Source organism: Carassius carassius, chromosome 32 (genome assembly GCF_963082965.1).
Source record: "Carassius carassius chromosome 32, fCarCar2.1, whole genome shotgun sequence".
Taxonomy (NCBI): domain Eukaryota; kingdom Metazoa; phylum Chordata; class Actinopteri; order Cypriniformes; family Cyprinidae; genus Carassius; species Carassius carassius.
The window spans coordinates 20,594,827-20,619,731 of NC_081786.1; the positions used below are offsets into that span (position 1 = coordinate 20,594,827).

General features: G+C 37.1%; 1 protein-coding gene across 1 annotated transcript in view; it reads right to left on the reverse strand.

The window, feature by feature from the left end:
* The window catches only part of LOC132112954 (cysteine-rich motor neuron 1 protein), a 153,436-nt gene that overhangs the window by 73,868 nt on the left and 54,663 nt on the right, over positions 1-24,905 (reverse strand). Inside the window, exons 3-5 of the mRNA XM_059520718.1 lie at positions 3,343-3,585; positions 2,126-2,246; positions 1,240-1,361 (exon numbers count right to left, since the gene is read on the reverse strand). Coding sequence (XP_059376701.1) covers positions 1,240-1,361; positions 2,126-2,246; positions 3,343-3,585 — 486 coding nt within the window. The remainder of the gene's footprint in view (positions 1-1,239; positions 1,362-2,125; positions 2,247-3,342; positions 3,586-24,905) is intronic.

The window sequence follows — 24,905 nt, forward strand, 5'->3', positions numbered from 1 at the left end:
AGAAATGAGGGGGGGGAAGCAAGGTCGGGAGGGAGTTCAGCCTCCTGACAGCCTGATGAACGAAGCTGTCCTTCAACTTTAAAGGACTTGATCATCCTGTAAGTGTAATAGCAGCGATTCCCAGGCCTTTGACTCCCTTTGCAGGCATTTGTAATAATATGTCATAATGTACATAAATTGTCTCATTTGTATTACATTTTGTATTTTAATATTATGATTAATATTATTATTATGAAACCATATAATTATTAATCAACCAATCATTAGTGCTTAATTTTTTATATAATGCATTTTAATCATTTTAAAGGCTGTTGTAGGCTCAGGTCTGATTTTATAACCACAAAATGTTTTATCTTAATACTTTGTAAACTATTATTTGAAGTAACAAAACCATGGATAATTTGTGGTTAACAAAAACCATGATTTTTGGTTTTATCTGTAGTAAAACCATGCCTAATATCTGTAAGGGAACATGGAAAATCAGAGAGAATATTAGATGCGCTGTTGGTGATTAAATTATTACTGACATCAAAACACGTTATTAACGTCAACAGCCAAAACAGTTTCACAGGATTATGAATGTACCTGAAAGAGATGCACGGGCTTCATTTTTTTTTCTCGCCGCCAGTTTGCTGATGTCTTTTCATGGGCATAGCTGTCCATCAGTTACGATAATTTGCATTCAGCCACAAACATGAGGTGCGAGTGAGTGGTCGCGGATGCGGGAATGGTGCGTCATGTGTGCTTAGCCTACTGCACTCATCGTAAAATGCATATGTTCGTGTTTACAGTTTTATTTATATGTATATGCTAATTTTTAATATATAATGAAAGCAACCGGGATGGTGCTCCCCTGGGAGTTGGTGCCATACGCAAACTGCGTACTCTGCGTATAGGGAGCGGCATTACTGCTCATTCCCTAATGCCTTGCAGAGACACAGAAAGAGAAATTTTGGGAACAATACTGAGCTATGCCTTTTTGGGGTTTATTAAAGCAATTAAATGTAAAATGAATTAAAATTTCATCCAATTAACATTAAAAACACTGCAAACTGATTTTTAAAAGAGAGAAACAGATGTAGTAAAAGTGTGTATTTTCTGTGTTGTAGGTAATGTTCTGTTTTAGCAAATGGCCGGTTACTATGGCAGCAGCTGCAGGGTTCTGCCCACTGACTAGACGACCTTCCCAAAACACCTACACATAAACACTAATTAAGACACACAGAAAACAGAACCTACCGTTGATGCACTCAAACACATCGCAACACCTCCCAGGTGTTCCATCGCCACGGGACACGACCTGTGGGGATGTCCCCGCTGAGCACTGTGGGAAGGTGCAGAGGCCAGGCAAACACTCACATCTGAGTAGAAGAGAGAGAGAGAAACAAGGAAATACAGAGAGAGGGAGATGCTGGCGGGGGGCCTGTCATACCTAATTCATATCAACAAAACACTCTCTTCTGTCACTCTGAAGTTATTTACTTTCACTGCTGAAATAATACAATATTAATGCTCTGATTAAATAATTGGTGCTAAAATAGTGAAAAATTATGTGTTTTTTTATTTTGGACAATTGACACGTGTGACATCTATCCTAGACTGAGAGTGAGAGACTGGTTTAAATGTGCAACCTGGACTGTGTGTGTGTGTGTGTGTGTGTGACAGGTGTGAGCATGAAACAGGTGTTCGTCTAACCTATACTCTTAACAAGTGTTAATGACTAAACTGGATTATGAACATGAAACATGTAACATCTCACCTGGATTGCCAGCATGAGACAGGTGTATCATCTAATCAAGATTGTGAGCATTAGACAGGTGTAACGGTCAAAAGAGAGTGAGTGAGATGTGACGCCTAACCCAGACTAAATTGTAAGTGTGAAAGAGGTGAAACATGTAATGTCTAATTAGGATTGTCAGCATGAGACAGGTATAATGGTCTATTTGGAATTGGGCGAGTGAGACAGGTGTAACATCTAACCTAGATTGTGAATGTGAAACATATAAAACAGTGTAACTATGAATGTGAGAGTTACACAGGTGTAACATCTCGTTATAATTGTGAGCATGAAACCAGTGTAATGGTGTAACTGGGACTGTGAGAGTGAGACAGGTGTAACTCTAACCTGGTAGGAAGGGTGCAGCAGCCATCTGCTGTCAGTCTGACCTGTGTCTCATAGCTGTCTGCTGGACACTGGACAGGCTTCACCGGTGGACACTCTACTGTGCTGCAGTCTACACTGAACACTGAACACAAAACAAGACATAAAACATTTAGCACTTCTCTAAAAAGCCTCTAATTAGCACACCTCATCAAACTCTCATCCAAGCAAATGATTTACCTGTTATATCACACCATAAACTTCCACACGTGCTGTTTACAGTGCTTAAGTCATTATACGATGTAGGTTTAATGTCAAAAATCGAGTACAAAAAACAAAACGAAAATTAAATGTAATTTGCAGCAGGTTAACATCATCCAACTGACATTTTCAGAAGCAAGTTATGATGATGTTTCAATGACATATTATGAATAATGTGAATTGATGAATTCTTCATAAAAAACGTAAATTTTACTTGTTTTTCAGAAAATTGTCTTATACGAAATCAAACCTAATGCATTTGTGTCCTATCTACCAAACTGACTCAGGAAGCAGAACCACTCATGTATTTTCAACAGCCCATGGCTTTAGCGTGTCTCAAAGGCCTTGGCAAACTCCCAAATCCCGAAATCGCACTCTTTAGTGTATTGGGAAATGAATTACCAATGTTTTTTTATGTCATGTTGAAGCCAAGTGCCTATCTCTGCTCAAGGCTGCCATATTGCAGCAACATACAGCATGACAGAAGAAGATATATTAAAATTAAGGTACTATGACAGCATCTTGAGATAACCTGCAAAGAATTCCAATCTATCACTACCCGGTTCCTGGTGTGGATTCCCAAGACTAAAAAAATCCATCCATTGCTGTAGCAGGAAAAGAATTTGATATTGCAATACAAGTTGACACTGCATGCTTTTTATTTGGGAAAAACCAACATAAAGGGATATTTCACACACAAATTAAAATTCTGTCATCATATACTCACCCTCATGTCATTCCAAACGTACTGTATGTTGTTTGTTTTTCATTGAACATAAAAGTTGAAGCTCTTAGAAGAACCTTTACACAGTCATTTGAACTATTCCATTATACCTTGCTAGCGCAGAATGGTTCATATTGGTTTGGTTGCTGTTAGCTAGTTACATGGTGACCTACTGTACATGATGTATCATGTGAAGATCGAAGAAGGAGAAGGAATCGAAGAAGTCACAACATGACTTAATATTGAACTTTATTACCTGGTTTGCATTCGTAGAGATCACAGCACTCGCCAGGTTTGCCTGAGCTCTTGGATACCAGGATGTTGAGGTGCCCAGGCTGGCAAACTTTCCTCAGACACCCGGCTGGGCTACACACGCAGCGGCTGGGCAGGGGGCAACATTCACCTGGTGGAGCATAGCCCTCGATCAATATGGAGTCCTCAGGGCAGCGTGGAGAAAACTGCACCTCACATCTTGCCTTGGAGCAATCCGGCCTTTCCTCTGCAGAGAAAAAGAACACAAGTTTGTCATTTCTGATGTTCAGCTGTGCTTAGTAGATATTCTTTTCTTGTGAGTAAGAACTGGCAAATAAATTAAGTTACTCACTGGTAACATGATTAAGAACTGCAATATGGTTTAAATTGAATTGTAAGAGCGACAGGCAGACTGTTGCCAATGTAAGTGACATACACGATTCAAATCAAAAAGCAAAACAATCTATTAAAGAAAACATCTGTCAGGTCTCACACCGCACAAAACTCCATGTGGTGATACATATGCGGAATATTCCTTGCATTAAGCCTCCAAAAAGAAAATATGAGGTATTTGTCTTCATGTTTTATGTGACAGGTACCCGTTTCACCAAGAGACAGACTAGTTTGTCATGTATATGAGCTGTGACACATTGACATGCTGTTTTTACCACATATATGCATGACAAAAAATAATAACAACATTGTCATGAGAACAAAAGTGATAAAATTAATGAAGAAGTTTCATCGGTATGGTCAGTAAGATTTTTTAAGTCTCTAATGCTGACCCAAGTCTGCATTTATCTGATCAAAAATAAAATGGCAATATTGTGAAACATTACTGCTATTTAAATTATAATTATATTAGGGTCAGTTTTACTAAACAGGGCAAATTAGCCAATTCCAAAACAGCGTCGATGGGAGGGGAAATTTCTGCAGGTTATTTATTAACAATGCGCAAATTAAACACACAGACGCAACATCTCATTTACATATCGATCAACCTAATATACCAAGTGCAGCACAAATGATCATAATCGCAAATAAAGAATAAAGAAGCTACAGTATGTTGAAATGAACCAGAGGCCAAAAAATGAAGGTCTGATAGACATAGTATTGCGTGCCACCTAGTTGAGGATTCCAAGTCATTCAAAAATACTTTTTTGGACGTTAAATAATGGTGCAAATGCCAGTTATTTGATGAGCGCAAATGTTAGTAAATCACACTGCGTGATTCTTTTGAAAACTGTCCTCCCATAACTTTTGCATCTGAAAGGGACTCTCATACAAATGCACATTCTGTGTCCATGCCATTTCAGCGCTAAATCTTCACTGCTTGTTTTTAGTAAAAAGTACAATTTTAAAGCCAACAGACAGTTTGCGCTGGCTGTTAGTAAAACTGCACATTAATGTTTCAATTAATGTTTGAAATATGTCTGTAAACTATAGCCAGTTAATTCTAAATTCACCTGGCAATAGCAGGTGGCAAAAAAAGTATACTCTGTAAATATTTTTCTCAATTTCTTCCTAAGATGTTATAAAAGTAGGACTGACTCACATTTCACTACCTCGAGCAGACAGATGATGAGCAGCTGCTTCACTGCCTTATTTTGTACTGAATATTGACCATGCAGGTCAAAGTCCAGCATTTTATGAACACATTCAATTTGACCTTCCGTCATTCAAGGCATGGTTGCTTTTATCCGTTCTTTACAAGAGAACAACAAGCTAACAAAGGAGGAAGGCAGAGAAATTGAAAAGGTGCATTGGAGAGACATAAAAAGAACCACAGAAAAGAAAACTCATGCTGATGTGAATGTGAATGAATGGCAAATGTCAGCAGGAGAGAAAAGGCTGGCATGCTGTAATTCTCCAGTTGCTTGTGTGCTGTCTGATAACACTTGGTGGAGGGGTGTGTAACAACTTTAGACGCCGTGGTTCATGTTGAAACACGGGCTGCAATATTAATACAGCCATGGTTTATGGCTTAAGTATCCTAAGTAAACTGTTCTGAGCCATACTCTGGGTTCTCAATCAATATATGCAGTCTTAAAGGGATGGTTCACACAAAATTTTTATTTTGTAATCAGGTACTTTTATTTTATGTTTCTGTGAACACTATGGACTACTTTATAATATTTTTGAAGCTTGCCAGCCAAACTTGTTACTATTCTGATAATTAAATCATTTTGTCTTCCATAAAAAAAATTAAAAAAAAAAGTTTAAAGTGATACAAGGGTGAGCAGATTAAATAAAATAAAATTGGGGTTGGAAGGTTGTCAAAAAAAAAAAAAAAAACATACCGAAATTGTTATATATATTCACTGTCAATCTTTTCTTCCAGTGAGCTGTTAAATGCTGCAAATGAATCACTGAGTCAGAACAGATCTTGGTCTATGGTTTTATGAACCATATCATTGAAAAGATTTTGAAGACTTAAAAGAACACTACTATTTCACCTATTAATGTGCCAAGGATGTATGCCTTCAAAAGACTTAAAAAATTGTATGTGAGTTACATGGATCACTTGATATTTTAAGTGTTTTATGTCCATTTTGAACAGTCCCTATTAACGGTAATGAATAGAAGAGAAAAAAAGAGCAACCTTCACAGTCTTCAGAATCCTTTCTTTTGTGCGCCATTGAAAAAATATATATATATTTTTTTACATTTATATAAGGATGAAAATGTGATTTTTTTTTGGAGGTGTTGAACTAAACCTTTCAAGCTTCAAAATAAAACAAAAAACCCAATGGTTTATATAGTTGACAGCTAATTACACAATAATTTTGTGTGAAAAATAAACTGATTTTAAACCTTTATTCACTAATAATCTTTCCTTCAACTGTGAGGTGTACAAAGCTATGAACGAATTAGTCAGTGAGTCAAACTTGAGAAACAGATCAGTGTGATTCGAGTAACATTTTGTAAAGAGATTCATTGAACTTCAATATTTATCCTGCAATATTTTAATATGCCAAGGATTTCTGGTTTCAAAAGACTTATACTGCATTATTATATTGATTTATAAAGGCTAAGTTGCATGGAACACTTTCAAGGCCCATTCATGTGTTTTAAATACATTTTGAAGCTTGTTTCGGTCCCTGTTCAATAAGAATGGAAAAGAGTGACCTTTACAGTCTTCAAAATTTCTCTTTTTGCAGTCCTTGGAAGAAAGTAATTACATATTTGGACCAACATAAGTGTGAATTTAGGTGAACTATGCCTATAAAAGACGTCAAGACCCCTTCCCTCAGAAACGCAAATATATAATGATCAAACAATTGCTCTAAAATGATGAATAGCAAGAAAAAATGCACTGCAGGGCGAAACTACTGACTTTGTTGACTATAAGGTTACATACTACGCAAGCATTACTCTGACACTGATTAATAAACTGCTAAACTTATTAAAGGAGATGTACTCAAGCCATTAAACACATTGTTCACTGCTTTGTTTGATCTTGTAGAAAAATTACATCTGATGTATGTAATGCATGTCTTACAAAGAGACTATGGCCTATTATTGCCTTTTGATGTGTTAGGAGAGGAGAGTCCTCTATAGAGATACTCCGCTCTTTTGAGAGAGAGAGAGAGAGAGAGAGAGGGTGTAATTACCTCAAATGACTGACAGAGAGAGAACATAATGCTTGTGAATTCACAATAAGAGCAGTGAAGATAGATACCTCTTTAAAAAGCTCCTTATATTTAAGCACTGTGTTTATGTGTCATACAAGCGCCCAGGCCTTTTGTTCTCACCAAGGATTTAAGGACAATTATGACGGCATTATTTTTTGTTTGCCAGCAAATGCCACTTGAATATGATATGACTTGATACACGAAGATGTGATGGGTGAAAATGAGACTACAGTGAATAAGTGACATGGTGATGTGTCAAATGAGACATGTTGCAGTCACCAAATGAGACAGAATATCACAACACCTTGCAGTGATGGATGTGACATTTCATTTAACAAATGTATTAGACAGATGCTTTCATGGAAAGTGACTTGCAATACATTCAAAGTATGTGTGCTGCCTGGGAATCGAACCCATGACCTTTTCATTCCTAGCACAATGCTCTACCAAATGTGCTACAGGAGACAGAAACTCATTACATTTTACATTCTTGTTCAAATGAAATTCTAACAGATATTAATAAAAAAAAGTATATTATCAGTCAGTAAACAATAGGTTAAGAAAATATACTGTAACAAAAGCAACACTGCTGTAAAAACAGCAAAAAATAGTAAAAAATCTATATAAACTAGTAAACCTTACAGACTACTAGTTGGTTGCTGGCCCATCAATAGTCAACCATCATGATTATCCATCTGTTTGCAGGACTGTACTTCTTGCTGAACCTTAATGGTTCCTATAAATTGCACCTTGATAAAAGAAAAGGTAAAAAAAACACTTCCTCACAATGACCCTTCCTTCACTACGATGAGAGCTACCACTCAGTTCCTTTTTCAGGTTTTTTTTTTCCACAGCCTTCGCTGTGATTTCTCTTTTGACAATGACAGCTGTTCACCACTGATCGCATGGACGTGGTTGCCAGGCATCTGCTACTGAGATGGGAACAGATTGTTACATATAAATTCAATCTGGGAGCAGCCTCGACCCCTGTGCTTATCATACTTCCACCTCCTGAGATGTGACAGAATACACATCTCCAGACTCTCACCATAATGAAGTCCAGAAACACCTGGTACAGTGCGAGTGCACAAAAGCATGGTAATGTCCGTTCAGATACCATCTGGAAATCTATACGGTTCACATTTTTGCCCAAAACATAAAGAAATTGCGTTTAGACATTGATTATTGTGCGATAATGAGCTTGTTCGTACATAGCGCTCAAATTCGACCGATGAAAAGACTCGGCAGGCATAATTTTTGCCTATAGAAAAGCTGTTCTTCAAAGCACATCATCAAATCAGCCATCATTGATGGAGACAGGGCTCTGGCTGAGAGCAGCAGGTTGCCTTGGCACTGGAAAGTCATTACTTGTTATTCCACAGGGCCGGTGTAGGCTGCAAAGTCCTATGTGGCCACAGATACCAGGAAGAAAGTGGCAGAGAAAAGCAAAGCCCATGGAGGATATGGAAAACCCACCAAATTGCAGATAAACAAGCAGGCAGCTCCTAACCAAGTAATCATTCTCAGAAAGCTTCATGGGTGTAGAAAGGCTTCAAGAAGTGCAGTAGGTATTCAAACTGAATACTTTCCAGATCATTATGTATGTGCCCAAGCAAGAACATCACAATACTGTTTGGCAGTCCTCACACTGCTAAATGTCATGTATTTGCTCTGGTTTGGAGAACAAATCGTAATTTGTGATGGCTTCAATCTTGTTGTCTTGTTGTAGACCTCTATTATTCTCCACCTACATCAAAAATGAGTCAGCTAAGAAAACCCACGACAATATTACATGACAGGCTTATGCGGAAAATAATAATAATAATAAATAAATAAAAAAAATATATATATATACATATCTCATATCATGACTTAAATCATATATTATATAATAACATAATATAATATATTATGGATGCTGTTCGATTTATTTATACATATATATATTCAATAGATTAATTAATAGTTTATGATCTTTTTTGCAGTCAGCTTTGTTTTTGCTGCCGTACCATGGATGCAGCAGGCGCAATGATATTACGCAGCACCTAAAAACAGGCTACCATTGGAAGTTAGCTGGGGACTATATTCAGGCACTGCGTAATATCACTACTCCTGATGCACCCACAGTACAGAAGTAAAGTTCTTTGATTATTACGCCGGAATGAGAGTTTAGTTCCTAGTCATATTGGCCTAGAAAATCGCAACTTTTAATTTTCCGTTGGGCTTAGTACATAATGTAACTACAGAAGAGTTAAGTTTTTAATAGGAAAAATTTTGAGAGAGATGCTAATAGTCTAATCAGATTCAATGATCTATGCTAAGCTAAAGCTAAAGTCCGACAGCCAGACCCGGAGATCGGCTGAATGGATTTGAAAATGGTAAAACTCAACTGTTTAACTCTAGGGGAGATGGAAAATTAGTCTATTTTCAAAAACTGTAGAGTGTTCCTTTAAATGTTTGGTTTATTTTTAGTTTTAAATTGGTGTTCCTGTGGCTCAAGTGGTAGAGCATCGAGTTAGCAGCGCAAGGTTGTGGGTTTGATTCCCAGGGAAGACATGTTAGGTAAAAACTGTTAGCTTGAATGCACTGTAATTCGATTTGGATAAAAGCGTCTGCTAAATGCATAAATTGAAATTTAATATGAATTTAAATGGTAATGTTATTTCACAATATAAGTTTTTTTTTACTGTATTTTTGATCAAGCACAAACATTATATACAGTATCTTATATTTTATGGAATTATTTTACATCACATATTATATAACATACATTAAATGCCATATATGCCTGGAGTGCTGTGTTAGCATTAACAATCAACTTCCTATTAAAAAATGCTCTATCATTGGTTTATGCTTGTAATTTTATTTAATATGGATTTATGCAATACCTGCTGCCTGTACATGCACATGCATAACATTTTGAAAGGAAAAGCTGCATCCCTGGATCATAGTGCTAAAACCATGAAAAGCAGTTCGTTTTAGCATAAAAATTAATTTAGAACATCAGTCAAACTCTGATTTACCTTCCCACATGTCAGCAATCCATTTAAATGCAAAACGACAGAGAGAGGTTTGATGAAATGTAAATAACCAAGGTGAAAGATCAGCTTTCTCAGCCTAAGGCAAACAAGAGTGAGGAATGATTTGAGACGGTTCATGTTTTTCTTCACTGATGGAAACTGATCTGAAAGAAGCAAGGCACATGTACACAGTGTGCAGTTAAAGCACATTAACACTGGAGTGAGTTTAGCCACGTTTAAAACACAGTGTGCTTCCTACAAAGAGAACATTTTTAGGCAGTGGTTTTTAACTTTTTGACTCCAAAGCCCCTTTGTCCAAGACAATATTCGAAGGACCTCTGGAACTTCTACTGTAAAATAAAAAAGTAGATATGATGTGAGTTTTAGGTAAAAAAAAATATTATTTATTTATTATGTTTTTAGAATTAGGATACAAAATTATGTTAACTAAAGGTAAATCATTTTAAGACTTTCTGGCCTGCAGGTTGAGAAAAACTGTTTTAATTGATTACTAGCAATTAATTACATCTTAAACAGAGTAACTTTATTTCTGTACCATTTAACCTCTCTAAAAATGATTGTATTACTTATTATTACTTTCTACACCCCATATGAACTTCAACCAGTTTAACAATACAAGGGCGGACATGATCAAACCACTCTTTTACATCTTTCAAATAAAAATATATAAAATTGCATAAATTCTTATTAACTGGCCAAGTTGTTTAAAGGGTTAATGCTACATTAAAAATATATGAAATCTTAAATTGTTATGTTAAATCCTTTACTTTTTTATGTAGGCTAGAATTGAGCTATAGTCCCTACAGTATTTAAGTAACTAATTAAATTACAGAAAAATTAAGAGTAATCCCTCACTTTAATTTTTCAAGAGAAAAGTAATTAAATAGTTAATATATACTGGATTTAAATGAAAATACATTTTTCTTTATTGGCATCTACTGGTTCATGAAGAGCATCCATAGAACCTTTCTATTGTACAAAAGGTTCAGGTAACACTTTAGTATAAGTACCAATTCTCACTATTAACTATTTGCTTATTTGCATGACTATTATTAACATATTAGCTGTTATTTGTGCTTATAAAGCACATATTCTGCATGACCATATTATACATCCTGCACAATACCTAAGTTAAACAACTACTTAACTAACTATAATTAAGCAGCAAATTAGCAGTTTACTGAGGCAAAAGTTGTAGTTACTGGAATGTTTATAGCAAGAATTGGACCTTGAAATTATTAATTATTCACACTCAAAAGGTCCTTTTAAAAAACCAGAATGGTTCTTCTAACTGCACTCAGTGAGCAAACTCCCGATTTTGAGTCTTTATTTTTAAGAGTGTAGGTCCCATTAGACATGCATATTGTTTTCACACTGGATCCAGACACAAACCAGCAGAGAGTACATATAAAGAGAAATGAATCAAAATAAGTGTGCATGAATACGGCCCTCTGATGACTCATTACGGGTGCTGGTTAATTGAGACAGTCAGAGAGAGCTCTTTACAGTCCAACAACTATCCACTCCACAATACCCTGCCCCTGGAGAACATCACTGACACACTTCAACCAACCCATTACACACATCTGGCTTTGAAGTGCCTATGATGGTCCACATCTGTAAAGCGTGCATGCCCAGCAGCGAGGGTGATTGAAGAGCATGCATGCACCAGCACACACACACATTATGCCACGTTCCACATTTGCTGTTTAAATCATTCCATGCTCAGAGGTGCTGTTAGCATTTCATCATCATCGAGCATCCATATGGACACTGCAACACTTTGTCCCTGTGTCTCGTTTCTTTGGCAACCGTTCACAAGTGTGTTTGGCCAGCCCTCACACAGTGAGGTGATAAACATTTTAACATGTTTTCAAGATGACTGCATAAAGTGCTATACGAGGGAGAGATGTTTTTCTTTCATAAGATGGTATGAGTCCACTGTTATTTTGTATTTATGAATACAAAATTCAAATTCTAAATTCAAAATTCAAAATTCGTTCAAATTCTAGCAAGATCACAAACGCTTCTGCACTGAATATTTTTCTTATTGCTAAATGATTTAAAAATCAATTTCACCTTCAAAGTCCTGCCTTTAATGACGAACATCTGCAAAAAAAAAAAAACCATTATTTAAATAATTATAAGTGGTAAGCCCAAAGTTTTATACATATGTGCAGTGCATTCAATATAAATTTCATTATCAGTATAGCACATGCATATTGCACATGCACAGAAAATATTCAACTATATATATATATATATATATATATATATATATATATAAACACACACACACACACACAAAAACATGCATACTATGATTTTTTGCACTAATAAGTTTGTGTGCATGGTGGCAACACTAGCCCAGCCAGTCCTTTCATAGTCAAATAAGAAATTAAGAAATGGAGGAGACAGAATAACGACAAACCACTGGAGACCACAAAAAGAATAGATTATTGCACTGAAACATTTTCTGATCATTTACTCACCCCCATGTCATCCAAGAAGTTCATGTCTTCTTTCTTCAGTTGAAAAAAAAAGTTAAAGGATTTGAGGAAAACATTCCAGGATTTTCCTACGTGAAGTGGACTTCAATAGCTAAAGAGCAATGGGTTGAAAGTCCAAATTGCAGTTTCAACAGCGTCAAAGGGCTCTAAACAGTCCCAGCCAAGGAATAAGGGTCTTTTCTAGTGAAACAATAAGCCAATTTATTTACAAAATTAAAAGTACATACCTTTTAACTGCAAATGCTCATCTTGCGTCCACGACTCCACGCAGTACGTTATCACATCGGAAAGGTCACAGCGTGATGTAGGCAGGAGTAACAAACTTCATCGGATTTTCTCCTCCGACTTCAAAATCGTCTGACATCATTATTTTACCTTTGGTAAAAAGCATTTTGATTTAATCTTTGCACGTTCGCTTTGTTAACACTGGGTTGGTGCTTCCACCTACATCATGCATGACCTTTCCAATGTGACCACGTAATGCGTGAATTTGTGGACGGGCATCACAGAACTAGTGCAAGACAAGCATTTGTGGTTAAAAGTATATAATTTGTAACTTTTTTTTAGAAAATGACCAATCGTTTTGTCTGCATTGAAAGTGCTATTTGCCATTTGGACCTTTAACCCATTGGGTCCCATTGAAGTCCACTATTGTTACAATTATGGACTTAAGTCTTGTCTTTTGTGTTTCCTTTTCCGTTTTAACCGTATTTAGTTTTTGTTCCTATCCTAGTTTAATTAATTGATTCATTAGTGCTCATTAGTTGATTCCCATCACCTGTTTGTCATCAGCCGCCTGCCTTATTTTAAGTCACTCTTTGGTTCTAGTCTTTGTCCAGTATTAAGTTTGGTTTGATGTGTGTACCCCTCGTCTATATGGATTACCTTCTCCTTGGATAGTTTTAAACAATGGAATTTATCTTTGTCTTTGTGTGTCTTCCTCGACACAAAGTGTGACAACTAAATAGAGAAAAATCCTGGAATGTTTTCCTCAAAAACCTTAAGTTCTTTTCCAACTGAAGGAAGAAAGATATGAACATCTTGGATGATATGGGGGTGAGTAAATTATTAGGAATTTTTTTTTTCTGGAAGTGAACTAATCCTTTAAAATAAATCCTATATACTTGGGTCTTTACATTTGAACATTCCATTAATAAAGATAAAAAAAATAATCTGCGAGTAAGTTAGTTTCTAGATTGTGTGATGATTTACACTGCAACTGTAAATTAGTCACCTTGTCACCAGGTTTATCTACGGAAAAATAAGAGAAAAGCATTTTTTAAGCAAAGTTTAAGCATATTTTGGGCTTTTCATGTAAGCAGGCTGTAAATTTTTTTTGCTAACATTCAAATATATTATTGATGAGATTGTTTTTATGACAGATGGGACCCTGTCACTTACACCCTTCAAAATCTTGGCATTAAATGCAGTGTATATCCTCTAAATTATCATTCCATGTTTGTACAGACACTCCTGGTGGTTGAAACCGTGCTAACTATATAACGTTTTGGCATTTCATCAATGTAAACAAGAAACATGAATGCCAACAGTTTAGCAGTAGCGACTGCAAACGCATTATAGCTGGCAAACCTCCGTTGACAATGGTGGCATGTTGTGCTCATGATCATTAGCAGCTGCTTTTAAAATGACACTTTAAAAAAAAAACACTTAATGCTAAATACAGTTTCGTGAGAAATTTTTATGTCCAGTAAATTCTAAATTCACCGCCCAATAAAAAGTATGGTGAAAAGTTAATTTTCTACAAGGCTATAGTTCAGTTCCTCTGGGGCTGCTTGAAAGATTGTTTGGTTGAGGAGACGATGAGAAAACGAGGCGAGAGCAAGAGAGAAAATTGAGGGGAGTTCAGGGACCAGTTTTACAGCCAGATAACTCTCTTTCTCTGTGTAAGCCACACACCCCAGTGAGCAGTTTACTCTCCATTAAATGACACAAACACTGACCCAGTGCCTGGTTTCGCTCACAATACAGGCTTCTTTACCAGACATTAAGCTCAACATTGCAGTCCACTGATGGGGAATCAGTCAGCTAAGTGCCATTGAAAGGATTATTGCAGTTCTCTTGCAAGTACCTACTCTTTGGGGTCCATATCTTCAAATAAGAAAGCCACACGAAAAACACATGTAAGTATTGAGGACTGTCAGGTAGAAAAAGCAGTTTTAGATATGTAAAAGATGACCCTGATCCTGTTTTGGAACAGGCAGCGCAGAGGAATAATGCTGCGAGCACACAAGAGGATCGGGGAGTGCCGCAAGGTGTGGTTTTGCGCCTCCACACAAGCTTCATTCTGTGACAGTCTGTTCACTGCTGAAGAATAAAGCCCAGCGCAGGGAGTGTGTGAAACAACAGCATGTCTGTCTGTCAATGCTGAGCTTCCATTAGCCCTATCAGCCGCTTTTTCATGGAGTGTTAGATTACATGTCCCATGGAGCGGATGGTTTGTTTGTTTATTATTGGGTCTTTGGAGCTGACTGTGCCACGCTATGCTTTCAAGTGCCCTACAAACTAAAATCTAGACCAATCTTGACCCAATAAGGCACCAAATTTGGGATTTATGTTAAGGAGCTTATGTCATAATGTCACTTTAATTATTATACCTACAAGACAAACCCAAATGATTTATTCTGCCAACAGGATCCTTTAGGCAAAGGATGTATACTTTGACATTAAGCACTGCTGCAAAGGGTCAGCTACAGCAGGAATTTGAAAAAAAAAACAGTTTCTTTACAGTCAGTCAGTCTTTTTTTTTTTTTTTTTGGACCAACTACTGTCAAGGTCTAGCAATGTTTTGAAGAGAAACTTGCTAAGCAAATTTGGCACATGCAACAAACAATTTATAGAATGGTTCTGTATACTGCACACAAAATGGCAAGAGCTTTTACAAAATGACAAGCTTTAATCTGATTGGCTGGTTTTTACACTACTTTTGGGAGTTCGAGACCAAGTTCCATGGCCAGTACCAACTGCTTCCAGTGAGAAATGTTGAATAGATTTGACAAAAAAATATGAAGTTTATGGTTTGAAGCCTTTAGTAGTGAGTAAATTCAAGATTTCCTTGAAAACCGCTGTATATTCCGTATATTCTTTGCTGTTAAATTTTTTGAAATGTCACTTTCAAAAAGTAAAATTTTGGTAACATAGACCCATTTGACTCAAGCAAAACACTTTTCTGTTTCAATTAAGCTGGCAAAATAGGGAGATTCTTTCATCCTGCATCCTGACTGCCAGGAATCGTGAAAAGGCAGCAAATCAGAACAGAGCTTGGCACATCGAGAAGGCACTTTCAATTTTGAGTGGGCTGAGGCTAGGAAGCATTTAACTTCAGTGGTTCAGAGCTTAAATCTCCACACTACAGCAACCAGCAGATCAACAACACAGTTTGCAGAGAAAAAATGCTGACCGAAGAGAGATTTGGCAATCTCCTTCACTGACAGACTGATAACAACTGCTGTGAGGAAATACTTAATACTGATAGAACGGATTAAAAACAGGCCACCGTTATACAGTGGTGATTGGAGACCACACCGAAAATCTGGATTCAAAATTTGAAGGTTAATGCTTTAATATTTGTAAAGTTTTTCTTGTTTCAAACATCTCCACTGCTTTAAAGTAAATGTTAACTGAAATATAAAACATAAAAATATATAACACTTATTTCATTTCAGATAGTTGGCAAAGGCAAAATTTCAATTTTTTTTATTTGACAAGAAAGGAATATGGAAAAACCCATGAAATATCACTAAAACTTTAACAAAAATGTAAATTAAAAATATTCATAGAAACTATAATGCTCAATGAGCACAATGGATTGGACAAGAAGAGCAGTCTGCAGATGTGTTTCTGAATGTTGAAGTAATTTCAATGTGCCATTTCAACTGATAAAAAATAATGTTGACTTTAATTTTAATGGAAAGTAAAGGTTAAAAAAAATATCTGTGACTCACACTCAAACTTTTGAATCTCACTGTAATTTACTAACTGTTGAATATGGGACCAGAATCTTAACAAAAGACTGGGAAAATAATACCACTTTAAGATACTAAAATCAAAGACCACACAAATGTTCTCTTCACCTGAGAACAGCCCCAAGATTTAAATACACTTGACTTGTTGTAACTAATTCAAAGCTGAGCGGCTCTTTAGAGATGCACGTGCCTCGCAGCCCTAGCATGTGGTGCACTTTTCATTGCAGGTGAACGCGGAGCGCTCCTCCAGCAAACACCATCATCTCACTGAGAGCCGGACCGCTGTCTCTTAGACGTTTGACACCACAGCAAGTGGAAGAGAGAACGCAAGCTGTGGACAGACAAAAAAGGGAAAAGACTCCAAACACAGTGGGAGGCAGGAGATAGGAAACTGCAGCAAAACGGGCAGAGGATAGAGCGTGTTAGATGTACAACACCACAAAGATAGCAAGAAGAAGAAAGTGGAAAAACAGATGGAGTGAGGTGAAGGAAAAGAGAAAGCAGACAGACAGGCAGAAAGAGATCTGCAGCTCTCTGGCCCATAGCCAGGCAGGGTGAAGATCAATCTGTCTCTGACTTTGCCAGAAGTCTCCATGAATAATGCAGCATCATTCCCAGGCGTAGTCCTGCCTGTAATCTGCATAGCAGGAACGATTTTACCCTCAGGTTGCTGTTCCGCACAATCACCGCCGGCCTTTGTTTATTTATTTATTTACTTTAGTTCATCAGGACGCGCAGTCCTGATGGCTGAGCTCCCCGTGACGCGCGGACGTGAGGCACTGATGACTGAACTCCCCTCATTTCTGTGTTTATTCTTTGTGTGTGTGTGTGCATTTAAAGAGAAAAGATGCATGAATTGTCTCATAAAGAAATGTGCTGGAATTCAGTCCAAATTCGAAAGAGTACAAAGTTAAAATATATTGAGCATAAAAAAATGAAGCCTATCTTTAGGACCATACCCAAATTTTCATTACTGCAATGCACATAGATTTTTTTTTATGTGCAGAAATTAAAACATTTATTTAAAACGTGCACATTTATTTGCAATTCACACTACAGTAGCTACTAAGAATGCTAAAGTGTTTTTTCAAAAAATCATTTTAAAGTGCAAACAAACATGTAACTTAAAATATGCAAAAATACCACATATACATACATATATACACACACACTACAAATTTAAAACCACCGTTTTCTATTTTCCTGTATTTTAAAGAATTTATCTAAAGCTGCATTAAAAACCAAAATTATAGTAAATACTGAAAAATATGATTACAATCTAAATTGTTATTGTAATATTTTAAAATAAAATTTTCTCTGGTATAAAGCTGAATTTTCTGCATCCTCACTCCAATCTTCAGTGTGGCACTTAGAAATCATTCTAATATGGTGATTTGGAGCTTGAAAACAGTTGAGATGATTCATTTGTGTGTGTGTGTGTGTGTGTGTGTGTGTGTGTGGAAAAGTGATCCTCGTTGTTGAATAATGTAACCTGGCTAAATAAAAGCATTAAAATCTTTACTATAAATTTAAGAAATCTTAAGTGGATACACATGCGCACACACACACACACATTTGTCTTACCCAAACAGACTGTTACTTTGTGCACAGTAGCTGTCCTTTAGCTATGCTCCCATGCAGAATACAAACAATGCTATTTACAGTGATAGCATAGCAGCTTAGCTGGCTTAGGAGAAAGTATGTCATATTTTAAATTTTCTCAAAAGATTAAGTCTCTCAAAGCCTGAGAGCTGAGGCGCAGTAAACAGTACACATACTCCACTCATCTGCCTTCTGCTCTGTCAAACGCACCAAGGAGTCAGAACAACACCTGCAAAACACTGATCTTGTCTCAGTTTCTCCCTCTCTTCCAGCCAGGTTTGCTGTGTGTGAGTGAGTGTGTCTGTGCAACTTTATGTGTTGGTAAAAGAGTATATCTGTCTGTTTTTGAGGGGTGTAGAACTTCAGGGGCCAGACAGATTAGTGCATTTCTATCTTATATAAAATAATAAAAAAAAAAAAAAAACACTTCAAAATTGAAGCGCACTGGATTTGGCCTGGAATGCAAAATAAGTGATTTCATCATCGCTTAAAACAGTTTCAAACATTCCACTCTTTGTTTCTCAGCGAAACACCTCCCCCTTGGCACAATTCTTGTTATGTTTTTCAGGTTAAGACAACAGATAAGAGTAAAATGCCAAGAGTTCAACACAGAGGAAAGAACAGACCTTTCGAATACCTTCATCCCCTGTGATACTGAGCTGCATTCATTGAACTACATGGCTAACTGTGTTATTTCTTACAGATGTAAAAGGAGATTTCCCAACTGAATTCCTTCACAGATTAAGTGTCCCTCTAAAAGCAAATAAGCAAACCAGATTTTCAAACACTACAGCTAATCATTGTTAAAAACAGTTCATCATTTCCTTTGCCTTTTCTGACTGCATACTGAATGTTTTAATAAACAGCACTGATTTTCTACGGCTTTCTCAACTCTAAGGTCTACATATGAATTGATCACAACAGTCAGGTCTTGGCACCAGATCTGAAAAAGCTTCGCAGGTCACTATTTAATACAGCAAACTGCTGTTCACTGTTGGGAATCTCCTGATTTTTGATAAACCTCGTGGAGAAACAAATAATAGGATGCAAAAAATCCAGCTGATTTTTATCGAAGCTAGCTTTATTTGGTTTGTAGCAGATTCAAACTGGACCTTGGCCATGATAAATAAAAGGAAACTTTAATTCTTTAGTTCAAATTAAATGCACTATGCATATTCATGCTGGTTTCATATAGTTAAAAAAAAAAATCTTATTATTCAAATACAATTTGACTTTATGCCATATATTATTTTTAATTTGGAAATTAAATAGATGCTCAACTTAGAAGAGGAGAATTTTAGATGTACAGTTAAAGGGATAGTCCACCAAATTATCATTCATTTGTGTCATTAATTACTCACCCTAATGTCATTCCAAACCCGTAATTCAAACAGGCCTTCATTCATCTTTGGAACACAAATTAAGATACTTTTTATGAAATCTGAGAGCTTTCTGACCCTGCATAGGTTTATAAAGCCCCCGTACAGCAATACACAATAAAACGCTATATAAATGCCTCCATTCATTCATTCATTCATTCAAAACAAGCTTGACCACTTTAAACTGGCATGACCTGGATTTTCCAACAGGGTTGGGTAATATTTTCAAAGAAATATCTGGAACAGCCGTTGAAACGGCGTGTTTGATTGCACCGTGACATTTCAAGATACCGTATTTTTCGGACTATAAGTCGCACCTGAGTATAAGTCGCATCAGTCCAAAAATACGTCATGACGAGGGAAAAACATTTATAAGTCGCACTGGACTATAAGTCGCATTTATTTAGAACCAAGAACCAAGAGAAAACATTACCTTCTACAGCCGCGAGAGGGCGCTCTATGTTTTCAGTGTAGACTACAGGAGCACTGAGCAGCATAGAGCGCCCTCTCGCGGCTGGAGACGGTAATGTTTTCTCTTGGTTAATTTCTCTCGGTTCATGTTAAATAAATTTTGATAAATAAGTCGCACCTGATTATAAGTCGCAGGACCAGCCAAACTATGAAAAAAAAGTGCGACTTATAGTCCGGAAAATACGGTACATGGGTGCAAATATTTACATTAGAATAAATTTTTTTTTATTGCAAACTAGGAAACTCACACTCTAAAATGTCACACTGCTCCATTATAAACCACTGTAAAAGTAGAGGACATAATAGGAATACTTAAGAACACTTTCAGAATGACTCAGTACTACACTCCACCCACACTTGGTGGGGAAATTTTGCTCATTTATGCCAGTCTTACACCCACAAACTCTTCACTCATTGTAACCAGAAGTCAGTCTGTCTTGCTCTAGTCTCTGGGTCTGGTCGACTAGTCTTCATCAAAAGTAAAACAGTGAATCAGTCGTCTTGTGTTGAAAGGAGTTGGAGTGTGATATGAACGGTTCAGATGTAAAAGCAGATGAAAGCTCAGCCGAGAGTGTGATTTAAAAAGGCTCTGTTCAGAATGAAATCGGCACCCTGTGTGAGGAAATGACTAGAGAGATTGCACAACGCTGGGTTAAAAATGAAACGAGAAGCTTAAGCTTCTTGGCTGCAACGACCTCATTTCTATGATCGGGTCGCTTGAGTCCCAGATTTCCCAGAGCATTAAACTTGAATATGAATAACTACTTTGTATAATTTTTTTTTTCCTTCAAGTAACTCAAACATAGATGTTACAATTGTTCATACTTTGAGTTTGAACAAACCCTCAAAGTTAAGCATCAAACTTTGGTCTATAACTCATCTAGCTACAGAAATGAATGATAACTCTCATCCAGTGATTTATTTCAGGAGAGGTGTGCTATACTTTTTGAAGTGAGCAATCTTATGGTTTTTACTTGATAGATTATAAAACATTGAAACAAATCTCACAGATTTTTATTTTATCATACCTGGAGACAAAGTCATATATAACTGTATTTTTGGAGAGTAGTACCACATGACATTTCGAAAACGTATTTAATTTATTTTTGCATGTTTCTATATGAATTTGTTGGCTGCACCATATGATTTTGACATGGAGGACATAAAAATACTCTATCACTGTAAAATGAAGCACAGAAAATATATAAACAAATCAAGTAAAATATGCAAACGACTTTATTTCCCCTCAAGAATTTCATTATTTTATTATGGTATCAGGACAGTTGTAGCACCCACCTCACACACACACACACACACACACACACGTGTACATTTATACATCTGGACAAAAGGTCACACACACACACACACACACACACACACACACAGAACTGTGAAAATTATACTTAATCATTTTACAATTATTCTATTTAAAAAAAAAAAAAAGGATTTTGACACTTTTAGAAAATGTAAATATACACACACACCTAACTGGTAACTGGAAATTACATTTTATTATCAAAATAATGAATTGCTAGCCAACTTGAAACTAGGCCTGTCACAATAACAACTTATTTTTGTATGATATATTGCCTGAGAAATAACTGCAATAATCGATATTATTGTCATTTTAAAGACCATTTTATGCCAAATTCATAATATAACAACATAAAATGCAGTAAGGCCTACACACTTCCAAATGACAACAAACTTTTAATTTTTGAGAATATTTAGATAGTGGAAATTAAGTATCGAAATATTAGATACCTTAATAAATAGTAAAGAATTTTATTTATTTATTTATTTTTACAAAAAGTGCAAAGTAACGAGTAGAAAAAAAATACAAATGCACAAAAATCTTGTATGGAGATTTTTCCATCTACAGATTTTTCCCAGTCCTTCTTTTCTCTGAAAATAAAGGGTGCACACAAATGTTGAAAAACACACTCCGCAGTCAGGTATCTGTATGCACAACGGCACAGATCCCTAAACAAGACCAAATCTGCAGATTAAACTTTTTTTTTTAGAAGCATGTTTTAAATTTGAACAAGTTGCAAAAGTGGAATGTACAAAACATGGTAACACATTTTTTTATGAAATTATAATGGCCGATATATTGCATCACCAAAATATAAAAGGAAGGAAACAAAACAATTCTGTGAGCTTATAGAAAAATACGTGATGCAAAATATGATTCATTACCAAAGTGACAAAAGAAACACCGCAAGCTCTAGACATCTCATCTCCACATTATTATAGGCTGATAAGAGTTGCTTTTAATGCAGGAACCAATTACGAAGAGCGACTCGGTCTGATAAGCCATCGGCTCGAACATCCAAATACTCAGACAGTGGTATTACATGATGAATCAAACAACGAACGCCAATGCAATCTTTTCTGTCCCCTCCACAATAACCTCAGATGTTCCGAAGAAAAAAAACACACACCGCTAACAGCATTGTAACAATGCGTCAGGACAGAAAGTTGACTCCACCATCTACCCCGTCCTTTATTTATTTATTTTTTTCTCTCTTTCACTCTATCCTGACACTCATTGGCCCCATCATTCTCTGTGTTTTTCACACTGTCCTTGATGCGTGTCATCCCGCTACCTGCTGCAATGTCACACTTCCTGCATTCCAGCACGTGGGCAGTCATGCAGAACGCAGTGCCACCAGGACTCAAAGTCGCAAATGATTTCCCAACATGTGTTCTAGTGGGTTATTAATAACATGGTGGCATGGAGCAAAGCTTGGCTCTGGGCAGGAATGGCACTAAAAGGACATACACGGACTGGAAATCAACATGCCTCAAACAGAAGAGCACCTGTGTGTGTTGTGTAAGGCTGGATTGCACAACCCATCTCAGAAGGTGATCTTTTGGCCCCCTATAAACGTTACGGGAAATTAGCAGGAAATGGGGGTTACTGCAGATTAGAGGACGTGTCCCTGGAAGAATATCAGACCATATGGAATAGTACTTTGCCACTACACAACAACAACATGGATCTATTCGCCATTCTGACCTCTGAAAACAAGACTCTGGTTTCTCAGCTAGTTGTGGCCATCTGAGTTTGAGGGTTGTGTTTGAGGGCCAATAGCACATGCTATTACATTTAAGGTTCAGGTCAGGGCGCTCCAGAAAAAAAGTGACACACAGTCACTTTCCTCATTTGCCCTCATTCACCACCATTATTATCTCTTTGAGTACAGTTTCCCTTGGGAAGCACACAGTATCACCAGAATCTACATGACATTGTTAAGAAGAATGCAGAGTATCGTCCAGTATCAGGGTTTTTAAATTATCAACATTAGTATGAATTTAGCAGCAATTAATCATTAAAAAGTTGGTCGTCTTTTCTACTGTGAATTTGAATGTTTTAATGGCTAAATTTATTTCTAATTGTGCATTTATTCATTTTAATGAAAGGATCAGTGCAGTATATCACTACAAACATACCATGATAAACAAACCCATGACCATGGTGTTACATATAAAAAAAACTAAAAAAAATAATATCATACACACACGCAAACACACACATCTACAGTATATCTGAAATTATTTGTTTTATTTTTGGCCCTTTTATTCAGAGTTTAGTATAGTTTCATGGTAAAGTACTAGACTATTACATATAGTATACATTTAGTATAGTATAGTTTAGGGTTGGGCCGATAGTCGATGCCATCATCCATCGCCGATGGCTGATAGACATCACAATGTTGTGCCGGCATCACGATGCCCCCCCCCCACACTTTTTGAATGCACAATTGCTTTTTAGTCTCACTATCACTTTCGAGATTTGAGATTGCACCTACTCTGTTTATACTATGGAGCGGCAGTACTTGCCACAAATTTTACAAGATTATATGTGTGTCAGTGTTACTGAGGTTCTGCAAATCATTTGCCATTTGTCCTCCGTCATCTTTCCTTACACTGTGTCCACACTGGACACGATAAAGGGACCACTGAAAATCATTTGAAATTTGTGTCAGCACATCATGAATAGAATGCGGCAGTAGTTTACTGTCCGGGATTTGTGGTGTCATTTCACTCCACATCCAGTGTAGACAGCACCACTGATTATAACGAGTTCTATTGACTGATCTACATATAATGAATCTTCATTATAGATCAGTGGTTCTATAGTAATTTGTTGCGCTGCGCCACTCGCATCCGATGAAGACACAGTATTAGGAATCGTAAGTTGTTTTCCCTTATAAGGAATTCACACTTCAGGCAATAACGCCCCAATGAATTTTGATGAATTAGCTCCACACCTGTTTCTGTTATCTTGGTTAAGTTCACAGTTTATATGTCCTGTGTTCTCCCCTGATTCCTTTGTCTGCTATCGTTTAGATTTATGTTTGGTTGTGGGGGGACCAGCCAGCCGTCATCCCACTGCACGGAGCACATGCCAGATCCCATCACAGCCCCAGAGCCCGAGCCTGCCATGATTAAAGAGCCAGCGCCATTTAAAGCAACAGAGCCAATCATTGCCCTGGAGCTAGGACACGAGAGCGCAACTGACGTGGTGCATGAGCTGACAACACAGTGCGTCATGGGAATACTGGTGGAGATCGAGGAGTTGGAGGAAAGCCCCGCCAACACTCCTGCGACTGAGGGTGAGCTGCATCTGGTTTCTGGGAATCATATGGAGGAACTAATGGACATTTTTCAAATGGACTTAATAGACTGGTTTGGGGAGGTAATTCCAAGTTCTCCTGTATCTCTGCTGGTTCCATCCAGCCCTGAATCTTCTGCGTTTCCACTGGTTCAGCCCAGTTCCTGCTCTCTAATGTGTTCCCTCCCAGCCTCCCTCTTCCGTCCTCCTCTTAATCCAGTCAGTTCCTCAGCCCCATCTCGTTTGGTGCCCGTCAGTCCCTTAGTTCACCCTCAGTAAGCGCCATCTGGGAGATTTGATCCGCTTCGGGACCTCCAGTCTC